This window comes from Engystomops pustulosus, chromosome 2 (assembly GCF_040894005.1).
Source record: "Engystomops pustulosus chromosome 2, aEngPut4.maternal, whole genome shotgun sequence".
Lineage (NCBI taxonomy): Eukaryota > Metazoa > Chordata > Amphibia > Anura > Leptodactylidae > Engystomops > Engystomops pustulosus.
In genome coordinates, this window is record NC_092412.1 from 196,246,517 (window position 1) to 196,266,337 (window position 19,821).

Sequence of the window (19,821 nt, forward strand, 5' to 3'; positions counted from 1 at the left end):
GAAATACAATTTTCACTTCAATTAGTAATTGTTTTATCTATTTAACCCCTTAGTGAGGCGGCCTAAAAAGGCTCTAGTGACCGAGCATTTTTAGCAAGTGCCGGTTTAAGGACCATAACCATAATTTTTGGTGGTGTTTTTTTTTGTGACACATAGAGGTAGTTAAAAAGGTAAGTTAAAAAGTTTAAACATTTTTCTTCATTTTTATTTGGGGTTAAAAGTGGAAAAGAAGGCTTTTCAAATTCATCTAATAAGACCCTCAATTACAGGGGAAATGACCACCCATGACTGGAGATTCTGATCAGAGTTGGGCTGGGTCTAATTAGACCCAGCAGCTATGTTTAACCCCTTTGGACCCAGTGGTCATTTGATTGCCAAGTCTATGGAGCTGGCTGCAGCTCCACTCCTCTATGCATCGTGCTCATTCAGCGAGATGCTGGGAGGACCGGAAAAGGAAGAAGCTGTAATGAACCGCACCGCACCTCCTGACCTGCGCCCACTGACGCCTACAGTCAGCGGGCAGTCTTAGAGTAGTTAAAATCCTAAGACTTTAACTGGCAAATTAATAGCCATCATATGATACACAGGGATTGGTATATTTGCACATTTCCAGCAGGAATAACAGCTGAACCACTCATGAAAAGTTCTAAGAACAGACAAACAGCCATATTGCCACAGAATATGTTGTTTGTTGGTTGTTGGTTGTTGGGGGTTGGGGGTTTTGGCAGTCGGCCTCCCACTGATCAGTAAGCGACGAGGTCTTTCAATTTAATGGGAAGTGATGGAGCCACCTGAGGACAAGATTTAAACTCATCCATGAGAAAATATCACCATTTAGGTTTACCAGGGAGTCATGGAGGCAATGTATCATCTTGAGGATCCACTTTAAGGCTAAATTCACACTGCCGTGAGCCCGCCGCACCGTAGCACGGCGGGCACACGGCAGCGCGGGGAGAGGAGGAGGAGGTGAGCGCAGCTCACCTCCGCCCCTCTCCATAGAAACTAATGGCGCACGGCGCCGTACTACGGATATAGATAGGACATGTCCTATCTTTCCCCGGGCTACGGAGCGGTACGGTGCCACACGTGTGCTGCACCGTACCGCTCCCGTACAGGGCCGTGAGCCCATAGGAGTGTATGGGGGACGTATATCGGCCGTATATACGTCGGCCGTATATACGTCCCCCATACTGTAGTGTGAATGTAGCCTAAGGCCTCATGCCCACAACTGTTAGCACATGTACCCATATCTTTCTATGGGCTTACACCCACGGCCTTGGATTCCATAGTGCAGTGTGTGAGCAGACTGCCCGAGCCGCAAATTATACAGAAGAGTTCTTCTCCTATCCTGTTCCAATTTATGCCCATGTTTGCTGCCCTTTTTTTTACCGGCAATGCAAGAGACCATGGGCCAGTTGTTTGCAGCCAACAAACCGCTAACATTCATGGGCATGAGGCCTTAGGCTGTAAAAAAAAAAAAAAAAAAAAAAACTCAATGAGTCAAGATGGTTAGTTATTAGCTGTTCCTCACGTGTTCAAAGTTTCTCCAGATAATCTATAACCTTCTTGTATCTTTAAAAGTATAACCGGCTGAGAGCAGTGTAATATGTAACTTGTTCATCTGTGTTCGACATGACAGAAAGCTACTTTTAGCTCCACCATTTCTCATAAACGAGAAGCTAAGCCGGGCATGTATGTCTACAGGAGAATCTGAAGACATGGATGCTGAACAGGCATTCAGCCAAAAGCAGAGAGCAGATGCAAATAAAATAAAAGGTCATTCTGGTAAATTAACACCTTTTTGTACTGCAAAGAAAAAAAATGGCTAAAACTTCTAGCCAGACCTAGTACTCTAGGTACCTAATAGAATTTTGCTGTGTTTAAGATAACATTAGATAATCCTTTATTAGTCCCACAATAGGGAAATTCACAGAGTTACAGCAGCAGAGAGAGTATAGAGAGCGCTGTACAAGCAATGACAGAATAATAATATAAGGAATAAATGAACAAAAAGAAAAAATGGGATAAAAAGACTCTGTGGATGAGACCTGCAGGCACTGGTTAGGTGGGGGCACCGCTTACTACTGTTTAGGCATTGTATGTTGAACAGCCTGATCGCAGCTAAGAAGAATGACTTCCGATACTGCTCCCTTTCACACTTGGGGTGAAGCAGTCGGTCACTGAAGGCGCTGCACAATGCCACTACAGTCTCGTGAATGGGATGGGAGCTATTCTCCAGAATAGATTTCCACTTAAACAGTATCCTCTACTCAGCTACCACCTGCACTGTGTCAAGAGGACCCCCCAGGACAGAACTGGCTTTCCTAATCAGTTTGTCCAGTCTGCTCCTCTCCTTAGCTGAGATGCTGCTTCCCCAACAGACTACACCAAAGAAGGTGGCTGGTGCCACTACAGAGTTGAAGAAGGTCTTAAGAAGTGCCCCCTGCACTCCAAATGCCCTCAGCCTCCTCAGCAGGTGTAGCCTGCTCTAACCCCTCCTGTGAAGTGCATTTATGTTCTCTGTCCACTCCAGTTTATTGTTGAGGAGGACACCCAAGTACTTTACTGCCTCAATGTATGGTGGTGGCATTACGGAATTCCACCACCATCTCCTTGGTCTTCCCAGCATTAATCCTAAGGTGGTTTTGCTGGCACCAATTTTCGGATCAATTCTTTGTACTTCCTGTCGTTGTCACCTGTAATGAGGCTACTATAGCAGAGTCATCAGAGAACTTCTGGAGGTAGCAGCTACATGAATTGTACCTGAAGTCTGCTGTGTACAATGAGAAGATGAAGGGAGCCAGCACTGTACCTTGAGTTGCACCAGTACTACTAATCACAGTGTCCGACACATAGTCTCTGGCTCTCAGATACTGAGGTCGGTTTGTGAGGTAGTCTAGGATCCAACTAGAGAGGTGGTGGTCCACTCCAGCCAGATCCAGTTTGTCTCTTAGTAGCCCTGGCTGTATAGTATTAAAAGCACTGGAGAAATCATTATCATTATTCTCAGTGTTCCCTGGTTTCAACAGATGAGAAAGAGTTCGATGTAGAAGGTGGATGATGGCATCATCTACACCAATACCTGGTCGATAAGCAAACTTTTTGGGCATCCATAGATGAGCTCACTAGAGGTCAGAGATGTGTGAGAACCAACCTTTAGAAGGCCTTAATCAAATGGGATGTTAATGCCACCGGTCTGTAGCTGGTCTGATGGGTGAAGTGTTTTTGGAGCTGGTACCACACAAGACATTTTCCACAGTTGTGGTATCCTTCCCAGCTCAGGCTCATGTTGAACATATGTGCAATGATAGCACAAAGCTGGTCACCACAGGTCTTGAGTAGCCTTGCACTGATACCATCTGGACCTGCAGCCTTGCCCACTTTGAGTCTTTTCAGCTCTCTTCTCACCTGGGCACTTGTATCAATCACATTGTAGCCAGATGCCTGACAGCTGGTTGGCTGATCTAGTTTGTCTCAGTACTTAATATTTATTAGGAAGATTTAATAGGTAGCACCAGTATTCTGAATCAAAGTGTGCCTAAACACAAGTAATTTTAAACAATTGACAATGATTGTGGATAAAAGTAAAAAGGGCTTGGTGCAGAGTAAGGCTACCTGTACACGATGAGGACCTAAATATGTCTGCTAGTCGCATTTACAACACCTAGCACATATCCTCATATGCTACTATAGACTCATTCACGCGGCTATGAATTTCACAGTCCAACGCATAAGCTGACTGTCAGAGACACTAAAGATCGTGCAGGTCCTATCCCTGCACTTAATTGTATCCCGGGCAGTCATTTTCATTACTCCTGAGAGAAGCTCACTCCTGGATGACACATGGAAAGCAACCAAAGGTCCATGGAACCCTTGTTTGCGTCCCTTATACCTGCACACATTATGTGCAGGAAGGCTAAGCTGGACAAAAGATCCTTAACATGGCCACCCAGATGCGCCAATTACAGCGTGAACTTCTGTGATAAATCTGGTGAATCCTCAGACAGCTTGGTCTAGGTTACGGATTGTCACTTCACAATTAGCATGGTATGTCCTCATGTCTCCCCGCTGGCTAATTATATGTGGCAATGGAGCGGGCACGGGTCCCTTGGAACCACTACAACCTCAAATGCTATTACACCATTTAAAAAAATCCATTATTCTCTAATTATATTAAAAGGATAAAAATCTACCATCAGGAATCCGCTAACGGAGGTATTTCTGATGGTGGATTCCTGCCTGTGTCCTAAGCCCTACACTGCCTTTACCTAATCTTGTTTCCCTATCAGACTAAATAAAACTTGTAGGGGAAATTTATCAGGAGTGTCTGAGAGCAGAACTGCTCTAGTAGCCCATGGAAACCAATCAGAGCTCAGCTTTCATTTTCCCACAGGTGTTTAAAAAAATTAAACCCGAGCTCTGATTGGATTTCATTGGCAACTAGAACAGTTTTACCTCAGACACTTCTGATAAATGTCCCCCTGTATCTTTCTTTAATGTGAATGAACTTCAGAGGTTATAGAGTCATGAGTACGGTTATCCCTTCATGTAGGCATTTTAATCAGTACATAATCTATCAAAAAAGCTAAGGCAGGTTTATTTAGTAACGTCACAGTAAAATTCTACAACGCAGTGACAAGTCATTGTGTGTCACAATGTCACTATAACCATGGGGGTGATAACTATCTTCTCATATACTCCCCACTACACATAATGGTTGAAAATGAATGACGGAGGTGGAGGGTGAGGTATCCTAGAGGTTATGCCCAGCCGTTGAGTCTACACTTGGATCATTCCCATGCATTAACTAACTCACCTGAAGCATATAATCTGGCTAATTCCTGCAAGAACTGGACTTAGGTGCTCGAGAGGTTCATATACTTTCATGAATGCTGAGAATACAAGCCAAGCCTTGTAATATGTAAATAAGGTTTTAATCCTCAAGAGCAACACGTTCAGGAGTCTGATGTGATTATATGATGAAGAAACCCAAGCTAAACACCAGTGTCTGCCAAGTCTTCTGTGCTGCCACCCTGGCACATGTGTTTATTCTTGTTTTAGTGGAAGCGCCTACTATTTCACCCAGCATCTTGTATAACAATGCCTACAATCTGGCAAATGTCACTGAATTTGTAAACTTAGGGAAATATGGGTGCCACACAAATAAGATGTGTGATAAATTTGCTCACGAAGTTTACATTTGATAAAATGGGGAGGTTTTAAGTCCCACCCCAGACTCCCACTTTTGCCCCCAAACCATGCAAGATTATCCACACTAGGGCAGAGACTTTAGAGTCTCTAAAAGTATGAGACCATGTATAGATCTGGTCTTTAGGTTTTGGAAATACATAATCTTACCTCCAACACTGCATCTTCTGGAAGGTCAGTACAATGCACAGCATTTTTTACTTTATTTTTCCCAAACTGTGCACGAAGTGTCCTAGGTCGAAGGTGGCGTGCTATTTCCTGAAATAAAATAACAAATGTTACCGCTGATTGAACAGTGATATGGTGCCATTTATGCTTTAAAGGAATCAGTCACCACTATTTACCTACCTAACTAGCTACGATGTTATGTAGGGCTATATCCACACATGCCAATCACACTTTGTGTCTCCGCATCTGCTCCCTCCCTCTGACTGCAGTAATCTTACACAGTGGGTGTGGGGAAGTGCTCTGCACAGTGTAAGATCCAGTGAAGCCACAGTACAGATGGACTCTGGTAACACCACTGAGAGCCCTTTTGGCGCATTAGCTTAAAGGGGTCTGCCCATGAAAGAAAGTTCTCAAATTATAACCCCATAGTGATGGTTACACAATAAAGATATTTTTTAACCCCTAACTTTACAATTTTACTCAGTTTTATTGCTGTTTTAGCTCCAATCACTCAGTGATGGTCAGTGTAAAATTCCACAGTGTTGGCAGAGACTCTCTATGCAGACACTTCATGAGTCCTCTGTGCTATGAGATGCTGTGTGGTGACAATGTGACAATGTTAGATTATCAGCGTACAGGTTTATATACACTTTCATTTAGCTTCTAAAGATTCTACTAGTATCTGACACATAGAAAAAGAGAGATGAGACAGATCAGAGAAGAGAGACGATGAGATCCATGAGATGGATATAACACATAATGACACTCTGTAAACTCAGCAATAGCACACACAATCAGCTCTGTTATATGCCTCCTTCCTCTGCTATCTGTAGCTCGTAGAGTAATTCTGCTCAGGCTGCTTTCTGGCAGGAAGTGTCTGTGAGTGTCTATGTGTGAGCTTGTCTGGTAATGCAGGGGAAGGGGCAGAGATCACACTGCATCCAGCAGACAGGAGAATCAATTCATGAGAAGAATCTGTCCTGCCGATCATAAAAATCAGAAGATTTACAGTCGGATCCCAGGGCACCCATAATTGTATAGGACTGATACAATTAGTCAGGACATAATTAATCTGGACTGATAGTGACAGGTAGGAATTATATCTGAGAAATGCTGTATTAATAACAGAGCATTAGATTATGTGTTATTTTGTTATCCTGGGTAGATTTAAGAATCTTGTCTTTGTGGGATTATAAAAGTTGATTATAGAAGGAAGGAGGCCGTGGATAACAAATATGAGTCACTGTACCTGGACCTATAAGTAAGTGTTCCATGCTTGATATTGTTGGTAGATTTCTTTTAATAGTACTTTGTATTACTTGAGTTATCTCTTTGTCTGAAATTAAAAGTACTTTCTAAAAACACTGGTATAAGTGTGAGGTCATGACAAATGCAACAGATTCCTAATTTGCATCTGCACCAGGAAATATCTAGATCATTGTACAGAAGGTGTGGTGTACTCTGGCTTGATGTTGCAAGATATGTTGAGAAATAAACTGTGCAAAAATACCATGGAGGGTACAATGTGTTTCCCGCAATGTTGTCTGCAGGCAACACTTTCACTTCTATAATTCAAGGGACATGAAAATGCTAGAAGATCCACTATGTTGGACAATTATGAGGTCATCATTTACTATTGTGATGATGTCAGAACTGTATGTGAAGTGGATCTGAGAGGACTGAGAGTATCAAACAATGGACCTTGTCTGGGACGTAGGAAACCTAATCATATCAGTGGATCTCTTATAAAGAGGTGTCAGATAGGGCTGAGTATCTCAATGAGACCCTTGGAGCTGAGGGCATTACCTATATTATAAACTATATAGGTATATATTAAAATCATTCTGCAATTAGAGATGGTAAAATGTCCTCTATATCACACACATCTGTGACACTCCTTTTGAAATATTGTCCAATGTTGCACACGGGACATATGGAGGCTCACGCAGCTCTCTTAGGTATATTCTATTCATACAACACACTGAAAACATTTCATTTTATGGATTACATTGTCCAGTAACACTGTCCTATTAACATGGAGGTCATCTACTCAACTGTGACAGAAAAATAATGGAAACACTGCCTCCCCGGTAGGAGGAACCTCACAGGGCATGGACAACGAAGGATATCCATAAAAACTAAGAGTGGTTTGTATGTTCTCATATTCACCAGTAAATGGTCAACAAATGGAAGAGATGAAACATACTCTCATATCTATGTTACAGAACATTTCCTACTGCAACTCCTCTGCCCACAATACTATACTAGGAAAACTAGATCTAGAAATGAGGCTTGGAAAAGGGTAAGATGTAAAGGGAATCTGTCAGCAAAAATTGGCCTTATAAGCCATTACCTCTATGTTGTCAAGCAGCTAAACTCCTTCCAGATCAGGTTTCTTTCATAGCACAGGGTGGGGGCATCAGCCAGAAAACAAACTTTAAAGAGAGTTGTAAACCGTTGTATGAAGTCATGAAAGCTGGTGCAGAAGTCAAGCTCCCCTTTCCCCAGAAAGCCTCCTATTCTGTAATTGGTTCTTATGTTCTTGAGTCCTGACGCCTGGTGAATAATTTGGATAACAACAGAATTATAGTCCATACCTTCCATTCTGAGGCAGGGAGAGCTTGACTTCAGTTTTAAACTCTCCGATTCTATGACTTTATGCAACCAATTTACATCTCAGATTTTCTGGAAGAAGACACCACCCTGGACCGTGAAAGAAACACGTTTGGGAAAATGTTCATCTGCTTCACAATATGAAAGTAGTGATTTTTTGGGGTCAATTTCTGTTGACAGCTTCCCATTAAGTTCTGTACCAGATAGGCCCCTGCTGTAGCCTGTTTATTACTGCCACATGCAAAGAAAAGTAAGGTGAAAGGACCATGGCTAAGCCTTTGATTACACATAGAGAAGATTTCTTTATAGATTTCAAAGTTTTATGTATAATACACCATAGGAATTGATGAGTTAAAGGGAGGAAGTGCAGCCATTTTTATATTTTGATTTTTCACTTTCAGTTTTTGGTGGTTTTTTTTGGATGTTTATAAACATATAATATGAATTCCCCTTACCATATGTGTAGGAAAACATTCATATATATTATCTGCCTCAGCTCACTCCTGTATCTAGGTCTCAAAGAAGTTTCTTTGATGTACTGAAGTTTATCTCAAAACAAAAGTTACTCATCCATTAAAATGGAACAAAAAGGGTTACTCCGGGAGGAAACTGCAATAAGGAGCATTGTATTACTCCAGGTCCTCAGGAAACGGGTCTATCTGTACCATGAGATCTACAGTTAATTTCTTAGATAAGAACAAAGACAATGGGGAGATAAGATCTTGAATGCTTGACAAGAAACAAAGTGAAATCACTCCATTAGACTGGAGAGAGAAACCAGGAGAGCGCACATGTAAATAAGTGAAGTACATTTTCATGTAACTCTATATGATGTTATGTAAAATAAAAGTGTCTTTACATGGAAACACTGACTGAACGGATTACTTTAAAAGAGACAGTTTCATTTGGTGCATGCCCCTGCTTCAGGTGCACCAAAGGCGGTCCCTCATGCTGAAGTGCTCCCAAACATCTGCTATGAGTGGAGGCTGCAGTGTATGGCCACGAGACCTCTACAAATGTGACTTGAGTCAGAGAGAAGGAGGTGGAGAACAGGTCCCTGTACAAAACATAGTGCACTTCAGCACAAGAGGAGTTATCAAGGCTCTACTAAAAAATCCAGAAAAAACTATAAACATGGCGCACATGAACTTAACCTAGACTGGTTGTTCAGTAAATGGTGGTTGGCTCCATTCACATCTTATTTTTTTTTGGATACTTTCAGTATATATTGCAGGAAAGCTCCCGGCATACACTCGGAACATATCCATTTACATATGCTAGCAGGCGGGGACATCCTTTTTGCCTGTCTGCACAGTATATGTTGCATCCAGAAGGAAACAAAGAACAGCAATTTCTGTCTTTCCATCCTACTTCCCCCTGCTAAACGATATATATATACGCTCAGCAGAGACCATAATAGCTTATAGCATCCATCCACGGCATCCCCAGTGATGTAATTGGCCATATAAGGACAGTCACATCACTGAGAAGCAAATGACTTGCTGCTACTGATACTCACTTCTTCCCCGATTTTTAGCAATAAGGTACTGCATGAATTATGTACTGCAATATACAGACCATTATTTTTAATATTTAAAGCACAGGTTCTGTTCCACAGGACTGGCATATACCAAACGGTATACAAAAAAGCGATACTGGAAACTACAGGCTTGTGAGTTCAAAGGGAACTTGTCAGCAAAAATATACATAATTAACCACTACCCGTTTGTTGTCAAGCAGCTGAACACCTTCAGGAGCATGGTCCTTTCATGTCCCCATGTGGTGGCAGCATCCAGGAAATCTACTTTGAAGTGATATGTAAATTGGCTGTATAAAGTCTAGCTATTTCTTCCTCAGAAAGCCCCCGTCACTGTAATTGATGGTCCTGAATCCATAGACATCACTAATCAGATCTCCTGAAGTCTGATGCATGATGTCAATCACAGAGGTGTTCAGAGCCCCTCACCTTGACTTCGGTGTTACTCTCTCTTCCTTGACTTTATACAAGCAATTAACATCTCACTTCAAAGTTGATTTTCTGGATCATGTAAGAAACAAAAAGTAGAAGGTGTTACGCTGCCTGACAATATTCTGGTAGTTGTTTATTAGGCCAATTGCTGATGACAGGTTCCCTTTAACCCTTTCTGCTGTGGGGAAAATATTTGAGGGGTTTGTTATAGTTGCTGGAGTATCTCCCTGTACATAACCTTATCAGCCAGCATCAGGATGGGTTTATGAGGTACCGTTCCTGTCAGACTAATCTGATCAGCGTCTACGAGGAGGTAAGTTCTACACTGCCGCAGGAGGTTGTTATGGCACGTTTCGAACTTTACAATCTAGTTCTTACTCATGGTCTGGACCATGAGTAAGAACTAGACAGTAGAGTTCATAACGCGTAGGTCTAGAGGACTATGCAACGTAATTCTCTTTTAATGGAGTGACAATAAAGCACGATTTTATACCTTTAGCTTGGAGGGCCGGATACAGTTTTTCTCTTTTTTGAACATAATGATAAAAAAAACCCTACATCCTTTTCCATTTATATTCTGACAGAAAATCTGTGTGATATCTTGCATTTACATACATTTTTTTTATTATATATAAAAGAGGTTTTTATATTTTGCACCCTTGTTGTACTGATGCGTTCTACTTATTCATTAAAGGAGTCCACCAACCTGGATGTTTTTCATCTTGTCTATATAAATGCTTGTGGGTTTTCTTTAGAGCAAATTAATAAAATAAATTTACTTCAATATCTAACTATTAATCTTTGCATTTTTTCGGGATATGCGCTGTTTTTGTTATAGACATACAGTATGTAGTCACTCACTTTATTTATTCTTCAAATGACCTGATCAGGTTCCCTTAATCCCTTGAAATCTCCAATACACATTTTAATGAGCTAAATAAATTCAACATTTCTTGCTTCTTCCTTTTTCCCCTCCTGGAAAGAGTTAACAAACGTATACCCTATGGTTCATAAAGATTATTATTCTTATAATTGCTATACTAGGCCCTTATTGCAGTCTGGGATTAGCTTTTAGGCTCTGTGCCATAACAACAGAAATGAAGCTCAGGCACTGAGGTTGGACAATAAGAACTAGCTCCCAGCCTGATCTTCCCACAAAGTAAAGGCAGGCCGTGCCTTATTGTAGAAATTGTCTGGAACTTAATTCCCCTCTCAGCCAAAAGAACCTCATGAATTTTATGGACTCTTCTATTAAGCAGGCAAATATGTAACCAAGACGCACCAATAGCGGATTAGTTTTGATTCTGGAACTTTGTTGTTGGATTCTGTGGCCATTACAACTTCAATAGATGTTGATACTGGGCAGCCAGAATTACATGAAATACAGGGGCTCATTTACTAAGGGTCGCGAGTCGTCATCGGGGAAGCGACACATGCAGGGTACCGGGCGCACAATCTTAGTAAATCGCAGTGCATTATCATCGGACACTCCAGTGACCAGGTAAGTAAATAAGCCCCACAGTGTTTTATAATGTCAAAGTCAGGGTAATGTGTGACTAAAACCCATCCAACGTGCTACAAAACCCTGATGTGATATATTGGATCCTTTTGGCATTTTTTCACATGTAAGCCATACGGAGACCGTGAGAAAAAGATCTCAAACTGGATTTGCACCAGGATTTGTCACATATTAACAGTATAGTAAATATTCACTAGAGTCAAAACAGCAAAAATTTCCTCAGACTGCCTCAATACATTTGGCAAAAGTGAAAAATATACATGTAGCGTATTTTTGTTAGAAGAGGAAACCAGTCTGACCTCCCAGTCATGTGTCTCAATATAATAGCTGGTACATGTCAATGAATAGCTTGCATCATATGGGAAATGTACACATGACCCATTTACAATCCAGTACTTGTACTGCAGAGGAGTCCTCTGCAATGTGACCATTGTTTAAGGCTGACAGTCTCATATAAAGATGGAAGATAGCCATCTATTAGATTCTTACTATGATCCTAAAAGGGACATTTCTGGAAATAGAATCTATGTGGATACTACAGTGATATAATCTATCCTTAAAGGGGTCGTCCAGGAATAAGAATAATACATATTTAAATGGCTCATTAAATTATAAGCTAATATGTAATTCATTGTTATTTTATTTGCTCCCATGTTGTGAACATATAGTATGAAGAAGAATTAAAATGCTACTGGCTATTTAATCAGTCCCTGCGAAGGAGACACAGGATAGAAGATGGCCGCTGGTCACATGTCCACATCACATGTGCTGCACCTGCCTGGGCAGGTCATGTGATCACCATTATGTTTGGCTGTAGTCGGTTGGTTGCAGTGCAACCAGTATGGCCAGTGTTGTGGTGAGACACCACCCCAGTGAGGTAATGTGCAGTGATGGCAGTTACACATCATTACTATGGTAACAGAGCAGGACAGTCTGTTACATCATCACTGGGAGCAGAGTCTGAGACAGAGGAGGCGTTACTGAGAACTAAAGTTTCATGGGACTTGTAGTTTCCAGGTGCGGCCATCTTGGTGATAACTCCTCCACTTTAGAAAGCCTATAGCATTTTGTGAATCATAAAATCAAACTATTTAAGCTTCATTTTATGACTAATGACTTCTGAGTTTTGTTATATTCACATGTTCATAGCATCATGGGTTTTTGTAGCAGATATTCATATTCCGGGATACCCCTTTGAGGTGAATATCAGATTGCTGGGGTTCCAATATCTGAAGCCTCCACTAATCGTCACTCGGCTGATGTCTTACCCCCATAAATCTAATCAAGACAGGTTATCAGTGAGCACATGCGCATTGTGAATTTTCCTGCTCTGGGCGAGTGTTTATCATCATTCGGTTTATGTAGTGTAACAAGATTCAGAGAGGCCTATAGATGAAGCACAGGCTCTCGTTATAATAAAAGTGCAAATTTGTACTGAGATGTATTAAATTTAAGGGAATCTGATAAGGGGGACACCCCTGGCTAGTAACTAGGGGCATCAATTTGCTGGATTGGCTGCACTGTTGGCCATACGGCAATATGTCCAGGTTGTTCAGGACACATCTGGACTTAAAGTTTCACTCATCTCTTTTCCTAATGACATGGGAAATATTCTCTAGGTATGGAAAGGGTTAATCATTAGCCTCCTTTTCTGTTTGAAGTAGACAGACCTCTAAATGCTTTCAGATAAACTGCTCACTACAGAAGAAAGGGAAGAAAGAACCTGTTCTATCCATTTATGAAATTCCTTTTTAAAAAAAAAAGCTCCAAAGGTTTAGTTAGGATTTAACATTTGCTGCATACTCCTTTAAGGTGTTAGCATATTGTTCAGGCAGTGGTTAAAGGAATTCAGAAACTTTAAAACTTGGCCATTCGTCTCCTTGTGATTCTGCAACTTGGCGTCATCAATATACACATTGTCACAAGCTAAAAGTTATTTTTAACCCCTTCAGGACGTAGCCTGTACTTGTAGCTTAAGGCTCAGCTCCATTTTTTGTATTCTGACTCGCTTTATATGGTTATAACTTTTGAACACTTACTTATCAAAGTGATTTTAAGATTGTTTGTTTAGTATACAGCCAGCCAGCCCACAGTTTGTCCAACACATAAAAAAATAAACGTACATACTCACCTCCTGTGCTCCCAATGCTCGGTGCAGATCCCTGATGCTCCGGTCCCCGTGGCTCCTCTTCTTTTTTCACTCTTCTGTAACAGCCGGCAGAAGAATCCATGCGCTCTGCCAGCTGGCGCACACTAAGATGCGGCGGTGTTGCAGCAGATTATGTCATAGTGTGTGCCGGCCGGCAGAATGCATGGGCGCGTCTCTACCGGCTGTTACAGCAGAGAGAAGAAATAAGAGGAGCCGCACAGAGCATCGGGGAGCCGCGCCAATCATTGTGGGTGCCGGAAAGTGAGTATGTAAGTTTATTTTTTAATTGACTCGTGCATAAGCAGAGGTGAGGTTTTTTTCACATATTTCAAGAATTATTTTGATGTAACGCGGCTTACAGATTTAACATTGTTTTTCTGAATTTTCAATGAGATTTCAGAATTGACTTTTATGGGGATCATTATTGTTTTTAATGAAATTTGAAATATATAATATAAGAAACCCCCTCATATCAACCCATCTGAAACTATCAAACTATCTGAAACAGCTTTTAGGAATATTGTTAAGTCCCTTAGATCTGCATATTACCGTATATACTTGAGTATAAGCCGACCCGAGTATAAGCCGAGACCCCTAATTTTACCACTGAAAACTGGGAAAACCTATTGACTCGAGTATAAGCCGAGGGTGTAGTATACAGCCAGCCCCCATGTAGTATACAGCCAACCAGCCCCCATGTAGTATACAGCCTGCCCCCATGTAGTATACAGCCTGCCCCCATGTAGTATACAGCCTGCCCCCAGTAGTATACAGCTTGCCCCCAGTAGTATACAGCTTGCCCCCAGTAGTATACAGCTTGCACCCAGTAGTATACAGCCTGAACCCAGTAGTATACAGCCTGCCCCCAGTAGTATACAGCCTGCCCCCAGTAGTATACAGCCTGCCCCCAGTAGTATACAGCCTGCCCCCAGTAGTATACAGCCTGCCCCCAGTAGTACACAGCACAGCCCCCAGTAGTACACAGCACAGCCCCCAGTAGTACACAGCACAGCCCCCAGTAGTATACAGCTTGTCCCCAGTAGTATACAGCCTGCCCCCATCAGTATACAGCAGCCAATATAGAGATAAAGAAATAAACTTAATACTCACCCTCGGTTGTCCCGATGTTCGTCGCGGCTCCCGGCGGCTTCCGATCCCCATCGCGGCTCCCGGCGGCTTCTTCACTCTTCTCTGGCCGGGAGATCGCGCTGGCCGTCGCACACTGTGATGCCGCGCTGTCGCCGCTGATGACGTCATCCGCGGCAACAGCGTCGCATCACAGTGTGCGACGGCCAGCGCGATCTCCCGGCCAGTGAAGAGTGAAGAAGCCGCCGGGAGCCGCGACAGAGATCGGGAGCCGCCGGGAGCCGCGAGGAACATCGGGGACACCGGAGGGTGAGTATTAATGTATTTATTTTTATTATTGACTCGTGTATAAGCCGAGGCGAGGTTTTTCAGCACATTTTTTGTGCTGAAAATCTCGGCTTATACACAAGTATATACGGTAATCAAAATGGAGGTGAAATTAAGAATGGTCTAATTTTGTCGGTTATATGTTCATTTAGCCCCAAAATTTACACATTAGCAAAAGATAAAAAAGAGTCCTGAATACGGTGGACCCCCCCCCCCCACATGTGGATGTTACTTGTTGTATGGGCGCACAGTGAGGCACAGAAGTGAAAGAGCGCCCTGCAGCTGACAGTTTTGTCCTATAGACATTGCCGCTCTTTTGTAGGCTATAAAGTTTTAGTTTTATCATTAGTAGAGCCATGTGTGGCAGGATAAGATGTATTTTCCCGTGATTCCTTTTTGGAGTAGGTACCACCTATTGTTTAAAATATATTGACTTTTTTGCTGTTGGAGGATTATAAAAGCTTCAATTATGTAATTGATTTTTTACTTTTTTTCCCGGTGTTTAGCATATAATAAAGAGCTTATTTTTATTCTATGGGTCAATACAATTATGGGGCTACCAGACTTATATACTTTTCTTATATTTTCAAGATAAAACCAAATACAGTATGGGGAAAAAAAAATTCTATTTTTTTTGCATCGCCATCTTCCAAGTGCAATAGCATTTTTTTTTTTTTTTGCAGGACTTTGCACTAGTATCATTCTGGAGTAGATTTTTTTTTATCTTTCTATTGCATTTTTGTGGGATGAAATTGTTAAAAATCAGTTTTGGTGGGCTTTTAACAGTTTCAACGGCATTCATCACGCGGGTTTAATAACAATTAATTTTTATTCTACGGCCATTAAAGAAGTGGTGATTCTATATGTGTAGGGATTGTGTTATGATTTTGACCTTTTCCACATTATGTTATTTCATATGTTAATGGGGATTTGGGGCATTTTAATTAATTTATGAATGTATTTTTTATTGAATAACTTTTTTTTTAACTTCTTTATTTCTTCCACCATGGAACATGAACAAGCAATCATCTGATTGCTTATTCATGATAATACCCTGCAATACTGACTGGACGCTGCCAGACTGGGTCCTGACTGGACGCTGCCAGACTGGGTCCTGACTGGACGCTGCCAGACTGGGTCCTGACTGGACGCTGCCAGACTGGGTCCTGACTGGACGCTTTTAGATGTCTTTATACATATTCCTCTGATGCCTCTATCCTCGAGATGAGAGCCATTATTCTTCTATTTTTTTGGTGTCCTATGTTATGGCAGCATGGTGATAGAAGAGAGGCCTGTCAATCAGGAACAGGGAGGCATGGCAGTGCAAGCAACCATGAATATGCAGGACTCACATACTGTGATTTGACTCATCTTAGGTGAGTTGCATATAAGTAAACAAACTGATTTTTAACATTGCTGGCCTTTAGAGGAACCATTTAGGAATATGGGCAATGCTTTTTAATCATAGTTTTTAATGAAGTGTTTATTTTGGGTGGGTTAATTTAAACAGACAAACATGGTTGATCGTATCTGAATCCCAGATTGGTCGTTCCATGAAACAGGACACTGCACACAGTGCAGATGATGGGACTCAAGTATAAGCAGTCCCTTGTTCCTCTGCAAAACAGGAGCCAAACTGTAATCAGTCCGTAATTTAAGGACCAACCTTACTGGTCTGAAACTCCCATTTCTCAAAATAAAAAACCTCATTTGTGCCCAACCAGCATATGCTACATTGCATATCTGCTCAGGTTTCCTAGCAAATCCTGAAGCTACTTCATACTTGGTGAGTACATGGCCACTAGCCAAATGATGGACACCACGCTGCTATATATACAGCGCTAATTGACAACAATGGACGGAATCTGAATGTATATTTCATTGGGGTTTTTTTCTTTCCTGGGGTTGGAAAATAACTCTTGGAAATATAAAGCCTTTGATGCTAGTGCTGAGTACCTCTCAGATAATGATATCACTTTATGAGTTTCTGAGAAGTGACTTGGACAGATACATAAGATAAAAGAAAACAACTGCACCTAATGACCGGCCCGGTGAATGATTTATTAACTAGAGAGAATATGTTGCTTATTAAGTTGCAGTATCTGAAATGTCAATTAGTGGCGGCATTCATAAGAGCCGTAGCCATCCAAAGGAACAAATAGTGGATGATATATAAAAAGAAAAGAACACAAAGTAGATCCAAGCGATCTTGAAACGTGATGAAATATAAATGAGGAAGGATGACTTCTCTCTACAGCCAGTGTACATCTTCATAAAGTCATTAACCAGGGAAAGTCCATTAATATTAATTACAGTATTTGGATGTCTGTATCCATTATATGACTGTTCTTTACCCCTCTCACTCCTCATTCTATGGAATTGCCCAGTCTCTAGTAACGTATGGAAGTATACATTACAGAATACATTTATTAAGTGGTTAACTACAGGAAGCTGTCTGCAGTATCCTGGGACACAGGGGCACATTTACTTACAAGGTCACCCGAGTTCACTAAAAGTGCATTGTCCACCTATAATGCTGCGTGCAGCGATTCCCTAAAACCGTGCGCCAGAAATCATGAATCTGGCACTTTCCCACACTCGTCCGACAGAGTTTACCAACTTTTGCGACACAAATTGTGCGAAACAATTTGAAAGGTGAATATGCGCTTGATCCGACCGCCGACACGCCCACGAATTTGTGTAGCATGGAAGCCAGCTCAGCTGCGCCACAAAGGGGTCGCGTGCAACAAAATCGCAGCCCAGCACTTCTTAAGTCATCAGTTTCAGGATAGCAGTGTAGCTTTGTGGAAAGGGCATGGCTTTGCACCACATTATTTTCTAGTGGGGTGAAATGTCTTTTTTTAAAGTGTCATTTTGGAGTAAGTATATTTAATTGATTCGTTTTATTAGGGTGGAGTGGAAAAGTGGCGCCCAACTGTAATCATGATTACAATTCGACACTGCTTTTATGCTGGGGAAAAAGGGACTCCTTGTATCATGTATTAAAACGATGCAAGGAGTCCTGTTCCAAATACTATGGGTGACCTGTGAAATTCTGCACAAATTGTGCTGTTTTGTCACACTTGGATACTTGTAGCAGACACTTTTTATATACCGTATATTCCGGCGTATAAGACGACTTTTGAAGACAGAAAAATCTTCTGTCTAGTCTGGGGTCGTCTTATACGCCGGTAATCGCGACCGCCCGCCGTGTATTCACGGCGGCGGTCAGGTTGCGCTGCATGGAGAGGGCTCACGGGCTGAGCCCTCTCCATAGCCGGTAAGTCTTTGCTGCATATTGCTAGCACCGATCGCGAGTGTTTTCACAGCGATGGCTGCCGGCAGCCTCAAAAAGATAGCGGCGCATGGGCGCCGCCATCTTACCTGGTATCGCCGCTCCCCGTGACGTCTCCATAGTATTTCGTTTTAACCCCTTCATTACAATGTGCTGATAGCACATTGTAATTAATGAGGAAAATCCCCATATACTGCCATACTGTAGTATGGCAGTATTTGGTAGGATAGATCAGACAACCTAGGGTTAAAGTACCCTAGGGAGTCTGAAAGATAGTATAAATAAAAATGTAAAAAAAGGAAAAAAAAATATATAATAAAAAAACCTAAAATTTCAAATCACCCCCCTTTCCCTAGAACTGACATAAATATAAATAAACAGTAAAAATCATAAACACATCAGGTGTCGACGCGTCCGAAAATGCCCGATCTATCAAAATATGATAACGGTTTTTCAATGTGTTTAACCCCGTAACGGAAAATAGCGCCCAAAGTCGAAAATGGCACTTTTTTGCCATTTTGAAAAATATAAAAAAATCTATAAAAAGTGATCAAAAGGTCGTACAGTCCTAAAAATGATATCATTGAAAATATTATCAAATTTCGCACAAAAATGACACCACCCACAGCTCCATACACCAAAATATTAAAAAGTTATTAGCGTCAGAAGTTGGCTAAATCGAAAAAATAATTTTTGCACAGGAGGTTTTCATTTTTGTAAATGTATGAAAACATTATAAAACCTATACAAATTTGGTATCCCCTTAATCGTACCGACCCAAAGAATAAAGTAGACATGTCATTTGGGGCGCTCAGTGAAAGACGTAATATCCAAGCCCACAAGAAAATGGCGCAAATGCGTTTTTTCACCATTTTCATTGCATTTGGAATTTTTCTGAGTACATGGCATGGATTATTTAATAAAATAAAAATTTAAGGTACAGTATGGTAACATTTACAGTAAAATGGACGATGGTAATGTTGTTGTTGTATGCCTTATGTTTATGAGCGACAGTTTTCCTGCAATATACCTGCATGTCATAAGAATTTAAATTAAAAAAAGGACCATGTTAAATTCAAATAGTTTTTTTTTTTAATTTTTACCGGTGTTTTGTATGCGTTGGAAAAGGGGTAGTCTTATACGCTGAATATATCTTAAACTCTATATTTTAACAGGAAAGTAGGGGGGTCGTCTTATACGCCGGAATATACGGTAACTCCCTCATAGTGTTTGACAATTAACACATATTGAGTTGTCAATCTTTATGCCTGAACACGACTCTTGCTGTTTCTCCTAAGAGTTCTGGAAGGATTTACTTCACTTTTACTTCTTAAATAGTGAAACACAACTCATCCGAGAGGTTCTCTAAGTCACATAAATTACTTGGTAGTGCAGATACACCACATACAGATGTCAATAAGGAACAAGGAAAACTTTGGCATATAGGTTTACACTTGGCACTTCTTAAAACTAAAACATCCAGTGCA

The 19,821-nt window shown here is 41.3% G+C and overlaps 1 protein-coding gene across 2 annotated transcripts in view; it reads right to left on the minus strand.

Moving 5' to 3' along the window:
* Positions 1–19,821, minus strand: part of NME7 (NME/NM23 family member 7) — a 125,361-nt gene that overhangs the window by 4,280 nt on the left and 101,260 nt on the right. For both annotated transcript variants that reach the window (XM_072137737.1, XM_072137736.1), the window contains one exon: positions 5,359–5,466. In XM_072137737.1, the coding sequence (XP_071993838.1) occupies positions 5,359–5,466 (108 nt within the window). The remainder of the gene's footprint in view (positions 1–5,358; positions 5,467–19,821) is intronic.